The 21500-nt window shown below is 40.4% G+C and overlaps 1 protein-coding gene across 2 annotated transcripts in view; it reads left to right on the top strand.

Annotated features, from left to right (window-relative positions):
• The window catches only part of NKD1 (NKD inhibitor of WNT signaling pathway 1), a 115587-nt gene that overhangs the window by 73978 nt on the left and 20109 nt on the right, over positions 1-21500 (top strand). The window contains exons 5-6 of one of the 2 annotated variants that reach the window (XM_069793638.1): positions 15944-16050; positions 18665-18760. In XM_069793638.1, coding sequence (XP_069649739.1) covers positions 15944-16050; positions 18665-18760 — 203 coding nt within the window. The remainder of the gene's footprint in view (positions 1-15943; positions 16051-18664; positions 18761-21500) is intronic. The other variant, XM_069793640.1, reaches the window with a different exon arrangement.

Genomic DNA, 21500 nt, shown 5'->3' on the forward strand with positions numbered 1-21500 from the left:
GACTCGATGTTGCTGCATGACAAGAGGTTAGAACTCAATAGTGGCGACTCTGTTTACTGAGTGCTGTGCAGAAGGAAACAGTTTGAACAGTATTGTCTATTATATCCAGCACCTGCCTTTGATTTTGCTGCTGAGCAAGTCACTAAACCGAAATTTTTGGATTTTCTCTTACGTGGTCAGTGATTTCCTTAGATAAGAGACACCATTGGAAACTTCAGTCTCTTCTTATATTACTCTTACTCTGTTTCCCTTCCTCTTTCATTAATAACTCAACAATTGGGCATGCTGGATATAGGTTCTGTAGTGGATTCATTTGCAACTTTTATTCCAAGTTTAGCAATGCTTTCCCACTGCATTTCAGAGACTTCTACTTGCTGAACTTAGAGTATTTGTGCAATCTGCTGTGGCTGTGTATGAACTTCTCATGCTTGAACTTTCTTGACCAGCAGTTTCTGCACAAGAAGCATGTGCTTCATCATTCTTCATGTCTAGGATAAAAGAGCTTGCATTTTTCTCTTCCTTGTCCCTCGATAGAATAGTAGGTCACCAGAACTGAATGACTGGAGGTGGCTCTGGAAGAAGTCACAAAAACTAGCACAGACAATGGGAGATATTTTTCATTTCATTTCAGTGGGGAAGCTAAAATGGCAGGTAGGAATTGAATGTAGCATCAAATAGCAAGACACTCTTCCGTTATGTACACATGCAGGTGGCTCAGAAAGACATCTGCGATTACTGTGTTCAATAATGACATCCAAGTTCTCTCTCTGCTCTTCAAGGTGTAAGCAAGCTTTTTAATGAATCATTCAAGAGCCCTGCTCTTGTTTTTCAGAACTTTTTTCACCTCCTTTCCCTGAACATTTGGGAAATTTTCACAGCTAAAGCCTGTAGACCAGGAGAGCTTTCTTATCTTGACCACTCCATGTCTCTATGAAGTGAACTGGGGTTCCTCCATCTTATCACTTGAGCATTTAGAAGCTTTTCAGAGCAGCCTGTTTTCTCCCTGCTTGTGACATCTGAACGAGAAGCTGGAAAATCTCCCTCTGACACAGACTGATTGTGGAAAAGAGGCAATTTCCTACTTGTCTTAATACAAGCTCTTTAGAGCCCAGTGGGATATAGCTATCAGTCTACTTCAGCTGCCTTTTGGAGTTCAAGGTGAAGTCCTTAAGCTCAGGAGACACCTAACCTATCACCCCAATTACTTATGTGATAATGTGATTTCACATGTCACTGTTCTGAAAAGTATGACTTAAGTGCTTCTACTAACCAGAAATCATGCATCTCTGTGAGATCAATCTAGTCCTCTGCCCATCAGAGGAGCTGCCTCTTGTGCCGATAGCACTCTGTTCCCTGTTTCATTTGTCAGCCGGGGGTGATGTCTTGATTACTTATTCTTACAACAGAAGACTGGAGAATATCCAAGCCTTCCTGGTGCCTTATCTGAACATGATATCCAAGGTCCTGCTGAAAGTAGTGACAAAGCTTGACCTGAATCAACAAACCCATTTTTTGATAAGTTTCCCAAACCAGGTGTATCCAAATCCCTAGGTGTAAGATGTTACCTCATCGGGTACCAGAAAGGACAAAATTATTCAGGTCATCTTCTTGCCCATAAATATTAGAGAGCCCTCCAGCAGAGTTCAAAGCACATGTTGCTGGAAAAAAAAAAATCTATCATATCTGTAAAAAAACCTACTTCTAGCACTTTTCACACATTTACAACACATTATGGAATTTCTAAACCTGCAGGTAAGGCATGCTGTATTCAGCAAAGCAGAAAAATAATTCATTATATTCTTAATATTATTATATGTTTTTCAAGATGTTACTAGTATGTCCAGTCAGTCCTTCATCTCTTCTTCCTCCACCCAGCGTCCAGGGAATCCGTGGTCAAGTGGGAGCTGAGGTGTGGTTAACAGAGTTCTGCTGTGAAGAGCTGTGTTGTTATTTTTGACTTGAATAAGAACTAATAAGCAAACAAGGAATCAATAGTAAGCAATGAACTAGTGACTTAAGGCTGCTGATCTCATGCCCAATGCTGCCGACCTTCCCAGACCCCCCCCAGCTGCCCATGCTTCCCCCACCGTACGCATCCCAGAGAGTCCAGTGAAGAGAGCACAGTGGCTTCCACACGAGTGCTGCCGAGGTGCCCATGCTTCCCCCTTGCTGGGGCTGCAGCTGCAGGGGAGGGCATGGGCTGGAGTGTGCCTCCCTCACAGCACCCTGCAGCAAGGCCGCTCTCAGCACTGCAAGAGAATTCCCTCTTCTCTGTCTCTCTATTCAGGAAAAATTCAGTGGTGACTTTAGTTCCTGGAGTTGTTTCTAAAATTGGTAATTGGAAGAATATCTGTTGGGTTGTCAACTCAGAGGAAGGGTGGCACTTGGTGGCACCGAGGTATGGTACTTGGGCCCAAATTGTTTATAAACTTGTCAGCAAAGGAAAACTTGAACAAGGATTTTAACTAGTTTTAGCTAACCATTTATTGGCATGTGAGACACTTTTTACCATACTTTATTAATCTCTTAGCTGTAATAAATTCATGTATTGTGCTAGGCTGAGCTATGAATGGGTAATAAAAGGCAGTTATTTCAAACTGCATGCTCCTTTCTAGTTAATGCCTTCAGTTATGATGGTTATTTCATTTATTTTCTCAAGCTTAAAAATTTTTCTACATATTATGAACACAAAATTCCGGTGTATTTATAGAAAAGACATAGATTGCATCTTGCACACAGTCAAAGTTGCTCTATCTCAGCACTGTTGTTACTACCTACCTAGTACTATTGATGCAGGCTTGGTGCTTTGCAGAAAATGAAGGTCCCTTCTCTGTCGTGTTCTTAAACCAAATACCTATTCATCACTGACATTGCAAACAGAGTGCTAATAATTCTACCTTAAAAGTGCTCTTGTGGTCAGCCTTCTGTGATGTTGTATGGGAACTCTGCATTTTAATGACTTGTTGCTAATCCTATGCACTTACTGTAGATTTGCTATACATAAGTATATGCTATGTGATCATTGCAGACTGGTGATCACTTGCTCACTGGCTGTATTTTTTTCGGCTGTCAGGAGGTTTCTGCTGTACTCTTTCCTGCTGCTCAATATGACATGAACAACTCTGAGAAATATCTTCAGCTTCAGGGTGACCCACTGGCACCAGCCACCATTATCTGACCAACAGCTAGTCCCTTCGTAGGCTGGAAGCTGATAAGCAGGTTACTGTGCATTGGAAGGAGTACCAAAGAACATGGCGGGGGGGGGGGGGGCAAGGAGCAGTCGCGAGTGCCAAGAGAAAACTGCTTAGTTTGGCAGTTAGAATAAAAGCCACCAAAGAACATGAGACTGGTAGGATTAGCAGAAGTTTTCCTGTGGTCATGCACAGATCCAGGAAATTATAAGAAGCAGGTAGGCTGTTTGCCATGAGTGGGAGGAAAATCTTATGGCATAAGGCACTTAAAAAAAAAAATTTAAAAAAAAATAAAATTGTACAAGTGTTTCTTAACATTAGCTGTTCCAGTTGAGGAGGGTTGGTATTTTGATCAGAAACTTTTACTTCTAGAGCTGCTGTTTCAAGTGCAGCCAGGTCAGTAGTGATGAAAGACTGTTGCCATCCAATGGTTGTCCATGGCCTCCATGTAATGAGTTAGTGGTCTCCAGGTGTTTCCAAATGGACCTTTACAGTGTCTAACAGCTCCCACCCATGTTGGCAAGTGGTGCACAGAAAGGCAGTGAAAAGTGGGCTGTTAGGTCACCTCAGAGGGTGAGCTTTCCTCCTCGCACTGAGCCGCTGCTGTGTTGGAGGGTATGTGCTCTGCTACTTGTGCCATGCTTGTTCCCTGCATGTAGAGTATTGCTCTCTTTAGTTGACGTCCCACCAGCTCCTACCGGTGCTGCCTAACAGTTTTTGACAGATGATGTGTTTTGTCTATGGTTTGAGAGTTTTGCTCTGGGTTATTAATCCTCTGCATTAGACTGGGAAGATCATACATGCTGTAAGTAATAGTTCCACATTGATGTCTGTATTCAGGTCGTTCTACACTGCTGGCAAGTTGTTATTTCTGAATACAAGCAAGTTGCATGTTTGGTTCAGGGACACAACAGCAAAGCTGAGAACAGAGCCTGAAATTTCCTGCATCCATGTCTGTCCCTTACAATATGACAGAGAGAGGGTTTCAAAGTACAGTACAGAGGAAGATCTTCCAAAATTACAAGTGGTCTCTATTCTTTATGTGGCTGAAGAAAGCCAAATGTTAATATTAATTTACTTGTGTGTAATGTATAAAAAATATTTCAGTAGAAAACTGAGGTAATGAAAAGGGAAGTGAACAAGCATGTCAAAAAAGGAAAGAGTTGATCCTTAGTGAACACCTTAAACATGGAAAGCTGTAAAATAATATTATATGCATGCTTGGTATTTATAACAATATTGGTTTTCCATACTCTTTACTTCTACCTAAGACTGGCAACTTTTCCTTCCTTTACAGAGAAGCTAATGCACTTTCTGAGTGGTGATTAAAAAAAGAATCAATTAACAATAAGAATATTCATTTACTCTCAGCCCTGGGGTAGTCATTAACTAGTTTGCTAAGAGGCAAAAAGTCACCTGTGGGTATAGCTGTTCAAAACCCCGTGTGTACAAATCTCTCAAGCTGCTTCTCTTGTAGCATGGTAGAGCCAGACCGTCGGGGTGCATGTGGGAAGCAGGAGAATCAAAGGGCAAAAGGACGTAGCTTAGGAAGATGTCATCAAAGGCAGGAGGGCTCTTGCATTTGCCTTCCACATCCCGATGGTGAGCGAAACATCATGGCAGAGCTTAGGCAGCAGACCATGGGCACCCAACTGGTTGCTCACATCAGTGAGTGAAGCTCGAGGGAAGCTACCATGTAGCGGGGCTGCGATAGGGGTGACAATGGGTGCCGGTGATGAGGCGCATGCTCTGTGCATGAGATTTGAAAGGGCTGGGCCTCAGTAATCTGGTCTCACCAAATCAGTCTTGGTCATTGGTGTTTCCCTTGGGCTGTCAAGGTTGTGGTTCAGAGGAGGAAGGAACTGTAGCATGTGTAGGCGTATCTGGGTGAGCTGTTCATCTCGCTTAGGCTGGGTAACAATCACACTGAGCGCACAGGAATGCAGGCTGGTGCACAGCTCTGCACTAGCTGCCCACCGCGTGGGTACGCCTGTCAAACCCTCAACACCGCCCAGGGATGGCTGGGTTACAGCTAGCCACGTCTGTCTGCATGTCCTGCTCTCCTGCTTCTGCAATGGTGACTAATCTGGGAAGCAGGGTGTACTATCAGATATACCATGGCAAACTGATGGACTTGGGTGTATCTGTGAGAGACAGCTGATCTAGTGTGTATGGTACAGAGATAAAGCTGCATTACTGTACATGTGCAGCGGTATAAAAATGTACTTGAACTTTGCCCCAGGACATCCACCACCAAGAACCAAGAATGAAATATGGGAACAAGTCAGGAGTTTGAAAACAATCTCTCTGGAAACATGATGAATACCAGTGGTTTCATTTATTCTACTTGAAGAACAAAGGTCCTTTTCTACTTTTAATTTCCCAGCAACGATTATTACCAGTTATTTTTCTTGTAGCTTTGACCACAGTTCGTGGAGGTTTTATTAAACATGTTTTTGAAAAGTGAGTCAAAATGCCATTCTTCTCTGACTCTCTAGTGACTCTCTCTTTTTTATTTACCATGTGAAACTAGAGCATATTTCCAGGCAAAGATTTGGGGTCAGATAATACTCTCATGCTGGTGTTCATGGAATTATTCCAGTTTTGTGCTCTTGTAATTGAAAGACGTTTTGGCCCTTGCTATTTCAGAAGACAATATATTTGTTTCAAATCCCTTGCCTTTACATGAACCATTACATTCATTTTTAGAAACCTTGAATACTGCATTTAATAGGCAATGTGTCCTGCTGCAACTCTCGAATGTTCCTAAAGTTGCCAGTTCTCTTGTGTTTGAGTTGGTCTTGACATAGTCAGACAACAGAGTTTCAGAGTGCTGCCTTGCTGGGTTTTTGGTAGCTTTCTGCAGTAGGCTTTTGTTTAGATCCCATGTGCATGCTCCTGTAAGGCCCTTCTCTCCTGCCCATAGGGATTTCATATCCCAGAGTGTCTCATGTGAGGATACAGTTTATGACAGGATTAAATAGTTCCTGCATTTCTGAGAGCAAATTTAGGAGCCATAATTTTATATAGACGGCTAGATGGATGTGAACCTAGATAAATGCCTGAACCTTCGGGCTGGATAGTTTAGACACAACAACCTGTCATCCTGCTGAACCTTACAAATACACAGGCATGTACATGCAGACTTATAGAGGCAATTTCAGTGAAAAGCATATTGCTTTTGCCAGTTGCTGTTCCACATTCAAAGTGTGTATCAGTCAGGGTGCTTTTGTGTGTTTCAACTCCACTTCTGCTGCAGTAGCTACAGAAACCCAAAGTTTTACCTCACCAGGCAGAACAAGTGCCCTTTGTTACCTAGACAGATTACAGCTTTTTCTAAAGTCTGCTCTTCATAAAAGCCCAGCTTGAACAGTGGAAATTCTGACTTGCCTCAGATACTGAGGAGACTTTTATAGTTTCAAGTAGCTCCAGGGTTATATTTTAAAAGTTGAATTTCATCACATGTTTCAAGTTTGGTGGAAAAAAAAAAAAAAGGCATGATATTTTTAGCAGAAAAAAGTCCCCCCCACACCTTTTTTCTTAACAGATGTTTCATCTCAATCATATCCAAACCTCAAAGCACAAGTAGCAGTCAACCTTATTCTCCTGTGGAGAAAAAGATAAAATGTCATTTGTTTGGAAGAGGGTTGGTTGTTTTTTTTTTTTAACCACAACTAGTTTGTGAGTAATAGCAAATAATAAATGCAGCACTATGGGGTTGTGGAAATGAACCTGAAGCAACATTTCTGCTCTTGAAAGAGCTCAGCGTCCAGCTGCTCTTGTTAGATGGAAAGTCCCAACCCCCAGCCTACCAAAAAAAACCCAAAAAACCAAACCCCCAAACCAGTAATCAGGTTTTTCTTGCTTTATAAATCTGGTCCAGCAATCCAGGTCCTTTCACCAGTAAAATATGTCATACAAAGTGCCCAACTTTGTACCAAAAAGGATTTAAAACTGTAAAGGTAACAAAAAGACAGGGAAGGAATAGTAGTTGTAAAACAAAATATCCAGAAGTAAAAGAGCTGCTACCCAAGGAATTTTCACAGGGCTCTGGAGGAGTGGAGAGCTTTGCTGTGCTTTGCAGCTGGGGCTGCACACGGGGCTCAGTGATGGCTGGGAAGCGGCCGAGGGGAGCCAAGACGGCCCTGAACTCTGTGCGCAAAAGATTTGTTTAGGAGGGTGTTATAGTCCCTCTTAAGGATTTGGAGGCATGAAGCTGAAGTGTGGTGTTGCAGGCCTGTTGTTGTTGTTGTTGTTGTTGTTATTATAATGAGCCTTTACAGAGTGGAGCCATCCAGGATTCACAGTGGTGCTATCTAGGAGGATATTGCAGCGTTTTCCACCAAAGGGGCAGCTCAAAGTAGGAAGCTGACTCTTCAGTTGTGAAACACATGGGGTCTCTAGAGCAATAGGAAGGGATGAATCCTCCTGTAAGAAGGGATGCTCCAAACTGTCTCCTTTTCTGCATTTTGAGTGGTACATAGCACAGCGGGCTTCCATCTCTGTGATCTTTAGGCTGTACCATAGGTGAGCAGCTACCTGCGTTTGCTCTATGCGAATCATTTCTTGTGATGAGATCCTGTGTGCTCTCTAGACTGTAAGTAAGGTGGTGGGGTCAAGCCTTGATGCATTTTATTTCTCTGCATGTTTTTCAGATTGTGATGTATCACCTTAGTAACATTCCACACCCATGTATAAGTAAGAGAAGGGAAAGAGACGTATGCTTGTGCATGCACACATATATGCTGGACTGTTAGTCACTACATTGCTTTTCAGTTGTGTTGTGGACCAATGTCCGTTCTCCCCCACCTCTCAGAGTAAGACGTAGGGCTCTGAGGGTGGGAACACTGAATCTGCTACTGAATATTAACTATGAGAGAGCTGTCAGATATGCAACTGATTCATCACAGCCAAAATAATGTTACAGTACAGGTCCACAACATTGCTCTCTATAAAAGGCTAGCTTTGTGAGGGTCAGAGTGACATTATTCCTCATGGGAAGCAATTCTGATGAAATGAATCTTACAGTTCAGATACCTTTAGAGGCTCTGTTATCATAGCAAAAGTGGTGGAAACACAATTTTCCCATTGAACATCTAAGTTAGATGGGAGCAAGTTGATATCAAAGCCTACATTATTAATAACATTACCTACTCAGCCTTCATTTGAATAAAGGGTTATGTAGTGGCTGGGTTTTTTCTTCTTTTTCTTCTCTTGTGAATCTCAGGGGAAAAAAATCCAAAGAGACAAAGAAAATTTAAAACAGAAAATCCTAGGTGAACACGCATATCTGCAACTTACACTGAGAAGGGGTTTTTAGAAAGCAAAATTATTACCAGTTACTAAGCAAAATCAGTGTATGACCATCTTTAGAGAACAGAGGTCTTTCTTCTTTTGCTTTAAGTTACAAATGATCAGTTGGTGTCCCCATCTGTCACTGTTCAGCAACAGAATTCAATGCTTCGCAGGCCCATTCAGAGCTCCAGGGACACATAATGCTGTTAGAAAGTGGTAAGTGGTCCATATGACAGTGACAGTTTTCACTTAAGAAGTACTTACCTATGTTAAATGATATAGATAGTTATAGCAGATTGCATTCTGTTAATGTGGCTTTTGATATGCTCAATGATCAAACACAAATCTTGCTGCTACAGGTATCATCCTGAACTATTCTGACCAAAGCTTATGGATATTCTCCCCTCATCCCCACCCCCCACCCCCCCTTTTTTTTTTTTAAAGATAGGGGAGGGGAGGGAGAAATTATCTTCTTTGATCTCCGATGAGGAAGGGGGAAAAAAGACTGTTCTTTTCAGGCTTTTGGCTAGCACAACAAACAGTGTTTAAAATTTAACTTTGCTTAATTAATTAGTAATTCTGTTTAGTGCTGTCTGATCTTCATCCAAAAGGTATTTTGAAGCTTGAGAACTGAACATCAAAGTGTATTGGGTGAAGATGGTCAAGTAAGGCATTTAATCTGGCAGTTGCTGTTGATGAAATACAGCCAGTTGGGGAGCTAATTGGAAAAAGAAATCATAATCTGGCAAAATTAAGCAAACTCCCTCCCTTCAGCAAACTCACTCCAGAGAGAGTGTGAGAAATCTAGGTTTAGTGTTTAAGCATGTATGAGTTACACCCAAGCTAGCAGAGAGAGACCATATTGTCTTTTGTATCTGCATCTTTAGTACAAATCTTTTTTTGGTAAGGAGATAGTAAAAGAATTTCCACCCCCCAACCCAACAGCCAACAATAGATGCCAGACCTAGACAGAAACCTGTGATTCTGTATCAAGGCTTGGAAATACTTCTACTTGTATGTGTCAAATTATTGGGGTTAGCAAAAGGAATTGAAGCTTTAAGGGAGGTAGTGTTGCACAAACCTGTGAGTTTGACTATTTTTTATTCGGGAGAGAAAATGTTGTGTTTGAGTGAATTTCAGTTTAACAATTCCCAAATGTCCTAGTGGTGACTTGTCAGTTAGAATCATTATCTGATGCCTGAATGATTAAAACATACTTTGGTTGTCTATTTTTGTTGGGGGTTTTTTGCAAGCCATCACATGGTCTGAGTCACTACCCCTCTGTTCTGAGCCTAACTGTCTCACCCTGGTTGGGTGCTGGCAGTAGGTCTTGTGACATCTTGAATCTCCCCCTTCCCCCTCCCCCCCGGTGTGCAATTGAACCTTTAATTTGTGTTGTGACCATCAACAGGAAACAGTGAAATAGAAGAAAATTATTTCTGTCCATATTTTCAGGTTGAAACACCCATCCCAGACTAGTACAAAGTACTACTGGTACAGCTCTTGCTAAATTGGTTTTGTCTTGTCCCACTGGTCTCAAAATGGACAATTAATTTCCCTACAGTAAGTTTCAGAGAAGGCAGCTTGATCTTTGTTGTTTTGAAGGGTGTGTCTAATTCATCAGCTTCAGCTTTCAACCAGAGAAAGTTGAATACACGCTTTTGGCACTGACCCAGGACAAGCCTGTTTTTCTATGTGCTTATTCTGGTGGCTGTGGAACAGGAATGTTACTCCCTTCCTGGTCCTATTCTGCCTAAGTTCATTTGCCGCTGGAGAAGAGGACCTTCACTCAAGCAAATTTATCTCCGTCAGGGATGTATTTCAATCAACTCTGTGGAATAAAACCAAAATGTGTGCTTAATGGGGGTGGTATCTTTTAATCCATGGCCTCCAGGAGAACTTAAAAGTCAAATCTGAATGTGAATGCAATTGTTAATTAAAGGACTTCTTCTCAATTTGGACTGTGAAACATAGTTATTATTGCTCTGGTTGTTGTCATGCAGTCAGCAAAGAATGTCAGTTATGTTTGTCGAACCTGATTTGTAATGAAAAAAATGTTGACAGAGCCAGATAATTTAGATGTCAGAGACTTCAGGAAAAACAACACAATTAATTGTCTTTCTATCCCTTTGGTCCTCATAGTCTCTGACTTTAAGTTCTGCTGCATCTGCTAGATCTGTAAATTGGAAATGAAACCCTTACTCTATTGACATCAAGAGGAATTTTTCTACTGAGCTCGGTTTGACCGGCTGTTTGATGCTCAATTCCACCAGTCAAATATTGCTATTGAAGTTCAATTTGAGCTTCTACAGAAGTGCTTATGACTTCATCCCCTTGTCTTGATATGTGTATGCATTTTTTAATTTTCCTTTTATCCTACTCCCCCACAATTCTCAGGTTCTAGTGTGTGGTTTGTTATTTTTCCCCATGTACAGATAATTCTGTCCCTTTGTTTCTGGTAGTAGTTTTGAAGAATTGCCGTGGAATCCAACCTATCCAACTTGAGGGGAAGGCTAATAATATTTCACTTCAAAGGGTTTGGTTTCATGTATGCCAGATGCTGACTTTCATAGGTGGCATTTTTGTCAATTCTCCAATTTTACCTTTACTCTGCTTTCTCTCAAAAATTACACAGTAATGACCCTGACATTAAGATAATAGTCACTGGTAATGTCCAGTCATAATTTATCACTGTGGAATTGCATAGCTTCTCCCATAGATCTGCTTTCTGAGTTAAGGCCTTGTAATCCATCACATACCTTTTGGAATGGCTGTCATCCCAAACAGGCTCTGAAGTAGTTCATCTTTAGCATGAGTTCTCCTAACTGCTGTGCAAATTTGGACTTGGTAGCTATAACTTAGACCTGAACATTCATCAGAGTTGCATCCTTTTATGTTTCTGGCCACAGGATCCTTTTAATCCATCTGACTAAAATGCTAAGTACAGTTGAAAAACAGAGTGAAACTGTCCTTACTTTGAAAAGGAAGTTCATTTGTTAAAGAACATGGTGCTTTGCTTGAACGAGGCTTTGAGAAACCTGAAATTACAAGCCACCTGCATGAGGGTCAAAGTTTAAACAGTCACTTTTTCACCTGACCGTAGCTGTATTTTGGCTCTCTGTTTTTCCCCCCTTATTCCCGGATGCAGCATGAAGGCGAGTGAAGAATGGTTTGGCTGTCTGAAGCTTAGTATTATACGCTCATTCACAACATGCAGCACAGCAATCAGTTTTACCTAATTTCAGGGATTTTTTGGCAATTCCTAAGGAGCACTTGGAATTATTACCCCCATCTTTTCTTAGGAACGAATAAGCCCCTGGAAAAAAAGACTTGATTCTTAAGGGATGAGTCTTAATACCTTTAAACTGATGTTCATTCTCTCATTCTCTTCCTCCCCCACCTCAATTAGAAGCAATTGGGTGGTAGTAATTAACAATCTTAGAAAGAAACATCTGCTAGTACACTTAAGCCAGTCAGTTTGTTTTTCATGAGAGAATGGTATTTCACAATTTTTCCAAGTTAATATTTTTCCTTTATTGTCTTTCCAATTTCAAATATTGTCCAGACGCATTTTTATAGTGTCTTAAGGTTATAGAAGTGAATACAAGACCATTAATAATGAACAAGAAAAGAGAACATCATAAAGAAAACATATGCAGTATTTCAGCTCATGAAACATTCTGTTAGGGAACATTGTTTTTGAGAGCATATGGTTATTCCCATGAGAAGTGATAAATATACTTTTTTTTTTTTTCTCCAGTTGTGAATTCCCAAAACAAGGGTAGGTTTCTCTGTGTATTCGTCTATATAGCACGTTCTCTTTGTCAGGACTTGTTATCTGAGTGGGGAGGTAAAGTAAGTATTTTTGCACAAATGATATATTGTACATGGACCTATTTCTGATGGCCTAGACTTTGGAAACACAAGTCTATTAATTCTCCACACTCCTTTGAGATAGCTATCTTGTCTGGTCTAGTTTAATATCATTGGCAGAGCTGAAAGGAAGTTCACATTGTGAGTATATCTGAACCTTGGCATGCAGCTCACTGGTGGATCTCTGTTTACAGGCTGCCAGTTTTAACCGTCCCAAGCAGACATTCTCATTTTATTTATAAGTAGGTTCAGCATGTGTTTGTATCCTTCATGAAATCGAGCGCCTGTCAATAGTCAAAACTAAGTATAGAAACAAGATACCAAACACTTATCCTTCTCTTCTCAGACAAAACAGTCATAGTCCAGTATGTATTTTTAAATGTTCATTGGGTTTGGATAAGGCACCTGAGGATATATGCACAGACACACTATTTGATCACTCGTAAATATTATTTTAATACCTCCATATTCCCCTTTAAACTTTCCTCATTTAGATTTCATTTTTCTTTGCTGAATGAAACTTGACATCAGGATGAGATCACCAGATTTCCCCATTTCATCTGAGCTCCAAAATGAGTAACTGATTTCAAAGGATAATTCCCTGGAGCAGCAAGGCCAATGAGTTCTTCAGATCAAAGGTCAGCAAAGCTCAAAAAGGATAATTTCTGGCATACAGTATTTTAAACTCTCTCAAGGAGTGTACTGCAAGATGTATCCCCTCCTTCCCCAATAGCTGAACTCCTGTTTTTTGAGACTAATTTGTCTTCTCACATTTTTTCCTCTGTTACCTAAATTATACATTAAAGTGAAAGCTTCTTATCTGAACGCACAAACTGTACATCCAGAAAGGTTATTAAACGTGCCAGTGGAAGGGCTGTTCCTGCAACCAGAAGGTAACTGTGCCGTTACTCTCTGAAGCACCCTGTGGACTGGGGAACTCTGATGCTCTTTTCATATGCCAGCAGCTTTCAGCACAGTGCAAGAGCGTGGTGGTGGAAGGGAGAGGATGCTCTGTGAGACACTTCGTTTTGACAGAAAAACTCAACAAAGAGCATTGGGGCAGGGAATAGTCACCTTGTGCAGGATCTGCTTCTCAATGCTCTCAGCCAAATGCTGTTTGCCATGCCAATGTCATTTGGGATGCTGTCCCTTAACAGTTAAAAGACCACCGTAGCAGTCTTTTGGCCATTAGGTACCCTTATACATTTAAAAGTATGTGTGATAACAGGGGTGGATTTTTTTTCCAATTGGTTGTCCATTGTTCCAACGAAGCTAGGGGTCATACCAGCCCCTCACACAAACGTTTCTTGTAAGGGATTGTGAGGGATTGCAAAAGCCCTTCATACAAATCTTTCTATCAGCTTAGTTAGAACTGTTAGTATGAGAAACTGATCGCTGGTACAAAAGAGCCACTGAAAATCTATAGGCACATTTAGTAGTCATGAAGAACCACTATCAATGTAACTGTCCTTGTTATGAAGGCCCATGTTAGCTTTTCATTTCTTGTTGATTTTAGAAGGAAACAACAAGGCTGGGCTAAGGTAGACAACCAAATGCTGTCTTCTGTTTTAAGGGGGCCTTTTTGTGGCCTTAGCTTTGAACTTCCAGGAATATGGAGTTGTATTTATGGGCAAAGTGAGTATAAAGCAAATGGCCTTTCTTCAGATATACTTCAGAGTTCTGTATTATAAGTAATATTTATTTTAATATGTGCCTTCATTATGATAAACACTATACAAAAGCCTCCTAAGAAACAGTCCCTGCTCATCCAATAACACCAGGTTAAAAGGACAAGGGAAGAAACTGCTGTGAAACGAGCTTTCTTTTCCTTCAGCTGACTTTCCTGCTTAGCTTATGTCTGGTGTAGGAAATCCTAACATGGCTTGGAGTAGAAATCAAAGTGTATCAGTGTGTCAGTATGCGTATAATAAATGCCATGTCTGCTTGCATTTGTACAATGCAAATTACATGCGTGTGTTGGGAAGCTGGCATTAGTATCACATCAAAACTGCAAATAAGTATCAAAGTCAGGAAATTCCAAAGGTTAGGGTGTCTACCTTATTCCCTTCTCTTTACTGCACATGCAGAATCTTTTAGAGTATACAACAGTTTTGAAAACAAAACCAAAAAAAGTAATACAATAGTGTTAAATTTAAACAAAGAAATAAGACTAGAAACTGCAATATATATTGTAGTGTGGCCATGTGAATGTTGTGGCAGAAATCTTAGCTTTTGGAATATCTGAGACTATAAAGCCATGGTATGGGTAGATTATTTTTTTTCCTAAGCTAATTGTTCTATTTTAAATGTGAAAGAAAATGCTGAAAAATGGCTAATATAATATCTTAATTTCTAGCATGGTAGTGACTTGCTTTCCTGGGAGAGTGCTTGGGAGGCACCTGAGTAGTGCTGACCACCAGTAGAGCCACAGAGTAAACCCAGTTTGAAATGGGTCACCCTGAACTGGAGAGGATCATGTCTCCTTTTTTGTAAGGAATCTGACTTTACTGAACTGGCATTTACATGAGATCTCACTTACAAAGGCATCCCCAAGAAACGATTCCTACATAGCATTAGGATGAAGGCTTTGGGTAAATGCAAATGCTGCAGTGCAAGGGAAAAACCGCTGACTTTAAGACCCACATTCTCTCATTATCTTCTATTTTTTGGGGAGTATGCAGGATTACTGCTTTGCCTAATGAAGTATGGGCATAACATTGTTGGCAGAGGTATGTGGATGTATTAAAAAATCGTATCTAAAACGTTTGAGGGTAGGGTTAAAAAAATCTCTGTATATTTTTGTAACACTGATGAATATAGAATTAATTTTCTTCAGATACAGGGTTTCATCATGTGCAAGGCTGAGTGCCTCTGCAGGAGCCAAAGGCACAGCTACTAAGTTCCTGGCATTTGTCTTTTAATCTACGAGAAGTATATGTATCTTTCTGTTATATATCTGATATATGTTATGTTATGATATGTTGTGATATATGTCTGATAGATGTTAATAGTGATGTTCTTTATGAGTGCTATTGAATTATGCAAGTGCATAATGTTTTAACTTGAAACCTAGGTGAAATATACTTTTTCATACATATATGAAAAAACGCAGCTTAACCTTTTTGGCAGGTGGTGTTACCTTTTTGGAAGGTAATAAGGTTTGTGTGTATTAGAAGAAGGAAGTTGAAACAGAATGAGGATTTCATTTCAGGTTCATTACTTCATTCACTGCTGGTGAATGCAATGCGTTTTTGCAATACGTCGCAAACTTTCAATATTTTGCAAATCATTCAACTTATTTACAGTAACAGTTCTGCTGATTTATATTCTCATAATACTGTGTTTGAACTTCCTGTGACTCCAGTGATGTTTGTAGGAGAGGCTGTGTACCAAAAGCTGTTGGTAGCTTGTCTGCTGAAATTATCCCAGATGTGTAGTAAACACAAAAGCAAATCAAGTATAATGAACCTCTCATACAAGTTTGCTGAAATCAATTTCACCCTAAATATAAAGGCATATTTGCAAATATAAGACTGCTTTGACATTTCCTTATAAGCATTTTTTCTTAAATATATTTTTCGCAGTGGCTTTGCCTCCAGAGAAGACAGATGGAGTTTGCAGTGGAGATGAAAAGAAAGCAGAAAAAGAAAGTGACGCACGCACAGGTTCCAAGAAGCAGCTGAAATTTGAAGTGAGTCCTCTATATTTTAAAGTTTCACTGTACTGACATAATTATGGTAGAAAAATAACCTATGGACCAAATAGTGCCCTCTGATGCATGTATATTGGTCCTAACGATTGTAATGGGTACAGAAGGAAGCAGAATTGGCACAAGTCAGTGTCTTACTATTGGTGCTCCTTATTAAGGTGATTAGCAAGATGTATTTCCAGGTTTGGAGAGGATTAAATGATGATCATTACTCTGGAGGATGTGAAATGTATAGTAAGAAGAGGCGTTTTGTTTCACCCTTTATCTATGATCCTTTCGTTAGTAATTTGTTATGCCAGCTACCATGTTATCAAATCTTTAGATTGACTTTCATGGACTATTGCACTTGGTTAAATCCATCTAGTGCAAAAGAAGTTTGTGACAGCTTCCTTAACCATTGGTCTTCTGTGCCTGGGCCTCCAAAGTGAAATAACCCTGACCTGCTACACGGGAAATCCATCTGATCACATGGCAGGAGGAAAAGGATCCTGGAGGGCAATGAGTCTGATGGTCTATTTCCTTGCAGACTTACAAACATCATAAAACTGCCAGACACTGTGTGTAGTTGGCAGGTTTTGCTTATATAGGGAGTCATTTAATAAATATGAGTATTGAAACATGCTGTCATCCAGCTAGAGGGTTGTCTGTCTTGGTGAGGAGGAAGATACTCTGATATGGGCAAGAAACAGCACGAATTTTCATCTCTCTGCACTCCAGCAAATGTGGCAAACTTCTACCTTTCAGTGCTGTCAGCCTGTCACAGTAATGAGCTTTGCATTCCTCAATTGTTATTTAAAAGACCACGCAGCTACCTTGCAGCATGGCTCAAGTGTTTGTTTCCTTCTCTAGAGCAGATTTAGTAGTCTGGTATGATTTATTTTTTACTGTTTTAATGCTAATTAAAAGGAGGTAGCTTTCTCATAGGCAGTTCAGGTATTGCTAGGTGCTTGTGTGCCTTCTGGGGGGAGGTGACATTTCCTGCCCCTTTTTTTGTTTCTTTTTCATAGCAATAGCTCTTTTTCCAGGCACATTTTATATTCTACCTTGAGTAGCAGACATTTGCAGACAGGAAAGGCATGATAAATTGCAATTAACAGTGCCTTGATATTTGAACGTTGGAGGACACCTGTCAACATGTTTGGTGCCAGAGTAGCTGGAACTCCACCGTACCGGCAGAGTCTGTGTTTGTTCCCAAGTAGTTCTTGGCATGCCATAAAGGTTAGCACTTGGTACTAGGCACCATGACTAATACAGGGAAGGTTGCCATGGCTCTTAACTAAGCAGAGCACATCCTCACATAAAGATGTTATGTTAGGCAGTGTGGGACAGGGAAGTATTAATATGTGGCAAGAAACCAAGTATTGATTCCCCCCCCCCCCCCTTGTTCTACAAATGAAAGTTTTCCAGCTATGTAAGGTAGGAGCTAAGAGACTGCTAAATGTTTTAAGAGTATAAAAGAATCAGAAACGCAAGTGTTGAGACAAGAGGTCTAAATCTGAAGTGGATGTGATTTGGCTTTTAAAGGTGCCGGGAATGTTTATGTAATATGAAACTGTGTTTCCACAGTAGAGTGTGGGGCACTTGGCAGCTTTCAGCCGGCTCGTTACAACTGAGAGAAGCCTGCCTTTGAACTCGGCAGGGGACAGGGGGTACCCGTAACTGCTGTAGGGAATTGGTTTCAAGTCAGAAGATCAACCAGGTATTTTGAGCTCTGTTATGCCGAAGCTATTTGGAGCTGTTTATTTTAGTTGCATACAGTGGCTTTCATTTTAATTGCACTGTAACTTTTCTGGTTTGCCTTGTTGTGGCCCTGGATAATTCTGATTGCACAGGTCTTGAGAGATTTGCACCCAGGTGAATGGAGTCAGTCAAAGTGCATCCTTTGTTCTTGACTGAAGGCTCAGTTTTGGTTTGGGGATTTTTTTTTTCCCTTTAACAAATCGATTCTTTCAGGCCTTCCACAGACCACACTCTCACTAACAGAAGCACAGTTAAAATAAGGACCAGGCGCTACTCCCAGGTCGTTCTTACCTGTCGGTTCCTAGGCAGGCTCCATTTCAGGAGCTTCGGTGGCACAATGCTGTACTGCACTAACTCTGACAGCCTTTGGATATCAAATATCTGTGTCAAGGACAGGTCTCACTAGTGGGGATTTGTGCTCTATGCCCATTTTGTATTAATGACTACTCCTGGCACTGTGGTGTACCGCCTCGTTCTGTGAGTCTATTTCTGTTATCTTTCTCTTCCTGTGTTAAGCAGAGCTTTCCTTCTCACTTTTTAGTGGGAAATCTTATTATATTTCAAGAGCTTCGGGGAGCAGTTGTCTTGTACCTTTCTGTGTTTTCTACAATGAAGTAGAAAGCATCTTGCAGATTCCCTAAAGTCTAGCCCAGGGGAGTTAGGATTATCATGTGATTGTGATGAGACTCCTTCATTGTGGTGGACAGAGGCCTCCCCGGGACATATCCTGAAAGCTTCCTCCCGCGAGGGAGGGAGGAAGGAAGAAAGCAAGCAAGCAGCCTCCTTCTACGGAGAGTCTCCTCTGCAAACAGGCCTTTTGCTTTAGGTAATCAGCTGCTCTTTGCATGTTTCTTAGGAATTGCAATGTGATGTGTCTGTAGAGGAAGATAACAGGCAAGAATGGACCTTCACACTGTATGACTTTGATAACAACGGAAGAGTCACACGTGAGGTAAGCAAAGTACAGCTGCCCCTTTGTGTGCAGCATTTGCTAACAAGAGAAGTGTTTTATAACAGGAACATTTTTTTCTTCTATGAAATAGAGGTGTCCTGCCAACTTAAACAGCAGTTTCCATGGACCCTTCCCTCCTAGAAACAATCCCACCAGTAGTTTACTGTTTTCAGATGTACTGTACCACTTTTTAAGCTGGTTGTTGTTTAATATCTGGGATTAGCCTTTAAAAAATAGTACTGGCATTTGAGGAGGAAAAATATCTGAAACAACTGAACAACTAAACACACTGTCAAAATAAACCCTTGCAAATGTATATTGTTCTGGCTTCTATCCTGCTTTTCAGAGTTAAGCTAACCAAATAGCAAGGTTGCTTTCTGACATTCTTTCCAGTAGGACTAACCATACTGTTCTGTTGTTTTTGTGAATATTAGGCTGATCGCTGCCTTCTCCCTCCAAGTATAAATAACGTTGATGATATTTGCTGGAGGACCATAGTGAATGCCTGTCAAAGCATACCCGTGTGTATTTTTTATTACCAGGATGTCTTCAAGTCATATTTCCCATGCAAATAAGAAGCCAAATAAGAGGATGTATAGTTTAGAATACAGTCCTTTTTCAGAACTATTTCTGTCCAAACTGAATGATATTTCTTCTAGAAGAATGTCTTTTACTGAGATTTACTGCAATGTGCTGTCATTGACTTTTTTGTGAAGTGTGTTTACTGGCTCCCATGCCTTCAGATAAGCAGCTGAAAATTGACAGGTTTTGTCTCTCTTGGCTCTTATGCTGGTGTCTGTGAAAATTACTAAAGAGTGATTGAAAGGAATAGGGTAAATACTGGAAGTACAGTGGCCTTAGACACCAAATGAGGGCAGAATTTTCTCCTAGAAGACTGAAGAAAACCTCTTTTGACATTTATGAACGAATTGCCTAATATGGTGGCTGTTCAGGGTTTTTAAGATGTATATGAACATCATTACTAGGCTTTTTTCATTGTCTCTACTCTGATAGTGCTTTGAATAGTCAAATTAAATCTGTGCCCCTCATGCAAGAGAATACGCAGATTAAAAGTTATAGGTCAAGTCCAGAGTTTCAAATGGGAAGATGAGATATATAGAGAGAGGGCAAGAAGAAGGGGGGCTGCGGTGAGGAAGTAGTATTGTATTTGTTAATACATGGGGAACAGAGACCAGAAAAATGAAATAACTTGCCTGAAGTATCACAAGAACCTAGTGGCAGATTGAACCCAGATCTTTCAAGACCCAAGGCTAAGTCTTCATTACAAGATTTTCGTGACTCTCAAAGAATAGGGGAAAAACACACAAAACCCAAACCCGCACACATGGGTGTCCTTTACATTCAGGCATGGAATTCCCAGTAATGTCAGTGGGAGTTCCATATGCTGAACATAACGAGAATATGCTTTTAAGTATGTATACAATAATTATTTGTGATTATGTGGTACACCAAAGAGCTTAATTTGACTGTACTTAGAGAATATGTTACAGCCAAATTCTACCTCTCCCTGCTACAAGAACAGACTGCAGCTTAACTGAAACCAAATCTGTGCAGGGACTGAAAATTATACTACTCTGAGGTCTAGAGGTTGCTACATTCAGGCTTGAACCTGTGCCAAAAAAAAATTCTTTTAACCAAGGGACCAGATAGGTTGATAATTTTCAGCTCTTTACATGTGACCAAAGATAGAAACAAATATTATGCACCATTGCAGCATTTCCCAGTTATGTCGCACACTTCTTTTGCAAGCTGTTCCAGTGCCATTTGTATAATCCATCTTGTTGGTTGTCTTCTGTGGAATCCAGATGCAATTTAAGAGTTGTTTGTGCAAGAATGACTGATGATAGCAGCTCATAGATAATCTTGGCCACAAAAAAGGAATTTCAGTCTCTTCATATGACATAGAATTTCTTGTTCTATTAGCCCCTGAGAGACTGGCAGTCAACATAGTGGGCCTGATACTGTTGTTCATTAAGCAGCTCCACTCCTGATCCAGCAAAGGACATAATGATGGTGAACATTAAACATGTGAATAGCTTCAGTTAAAATGAACGGGACACATGCTTTGAGTTAAAAGTATGTGAAGCACATTGCAGGATCAGGGACAGAACAGACAGTCTGAGGAAGAGGGCTGGTCTGTACCAGTGCCATTTAGTGAGCTGATGAAAATGCTTTCAGAACGGGTCAGCTTTTCTAAACAAAGGTCCAGTGTTCTGGTGAGAAAAGCTTAGTGTGGACCTTTTCTCCTTCTTTGAAAATTTGACTTTAATGTCTCCTGGATTTATAGCTGGATTTAACAGAAAGATGAAATTTCTTAAGTCAGATTTCTATCTGTAGACCTTGAGGTGCTTCACAAAAAGAAGTCAGACTTATCACTCTTGTTTTTCATGTTGGAAAAGTGAGACACTGAAAAAGGAAATGACTTGCCCACCCACATCCATTTCATTTGATTCAAAGTCATTGTGTTTAAAACATTGGATTTCATGTCCAGAGAGTTTCCAAAGGAATACACAGTGTTAAATTAAGTTTGTGAGAGATGTGTAGGTGGGGTGCAATTTTACAAGTGGACTAAATGTTTTTTTCATTAAAATGTTTGAAAATTGTAAATAAGATATGGATTTAGTTACTGGATAAAATTTCCCTTGGGTTTTACACAATGACAAATCACCACAAGAGCATTCAAATTCCATCTTAGTGAAATTTCTTTTGGATCTTAACA

Source organism: Haliaeetus albicilla, chromosome 10, assembly GCF_947461875.1.
Source record: "Haliaeetus albicilla chromosome 10, bHalAlb1.1, whole genome shotgun sequence".
NCBI lineage: Eukaryota > Metazoa > Chordata > Aves > Accipitriformes > Accipitridae > Haliaeetus > Haliaeetus albicilla.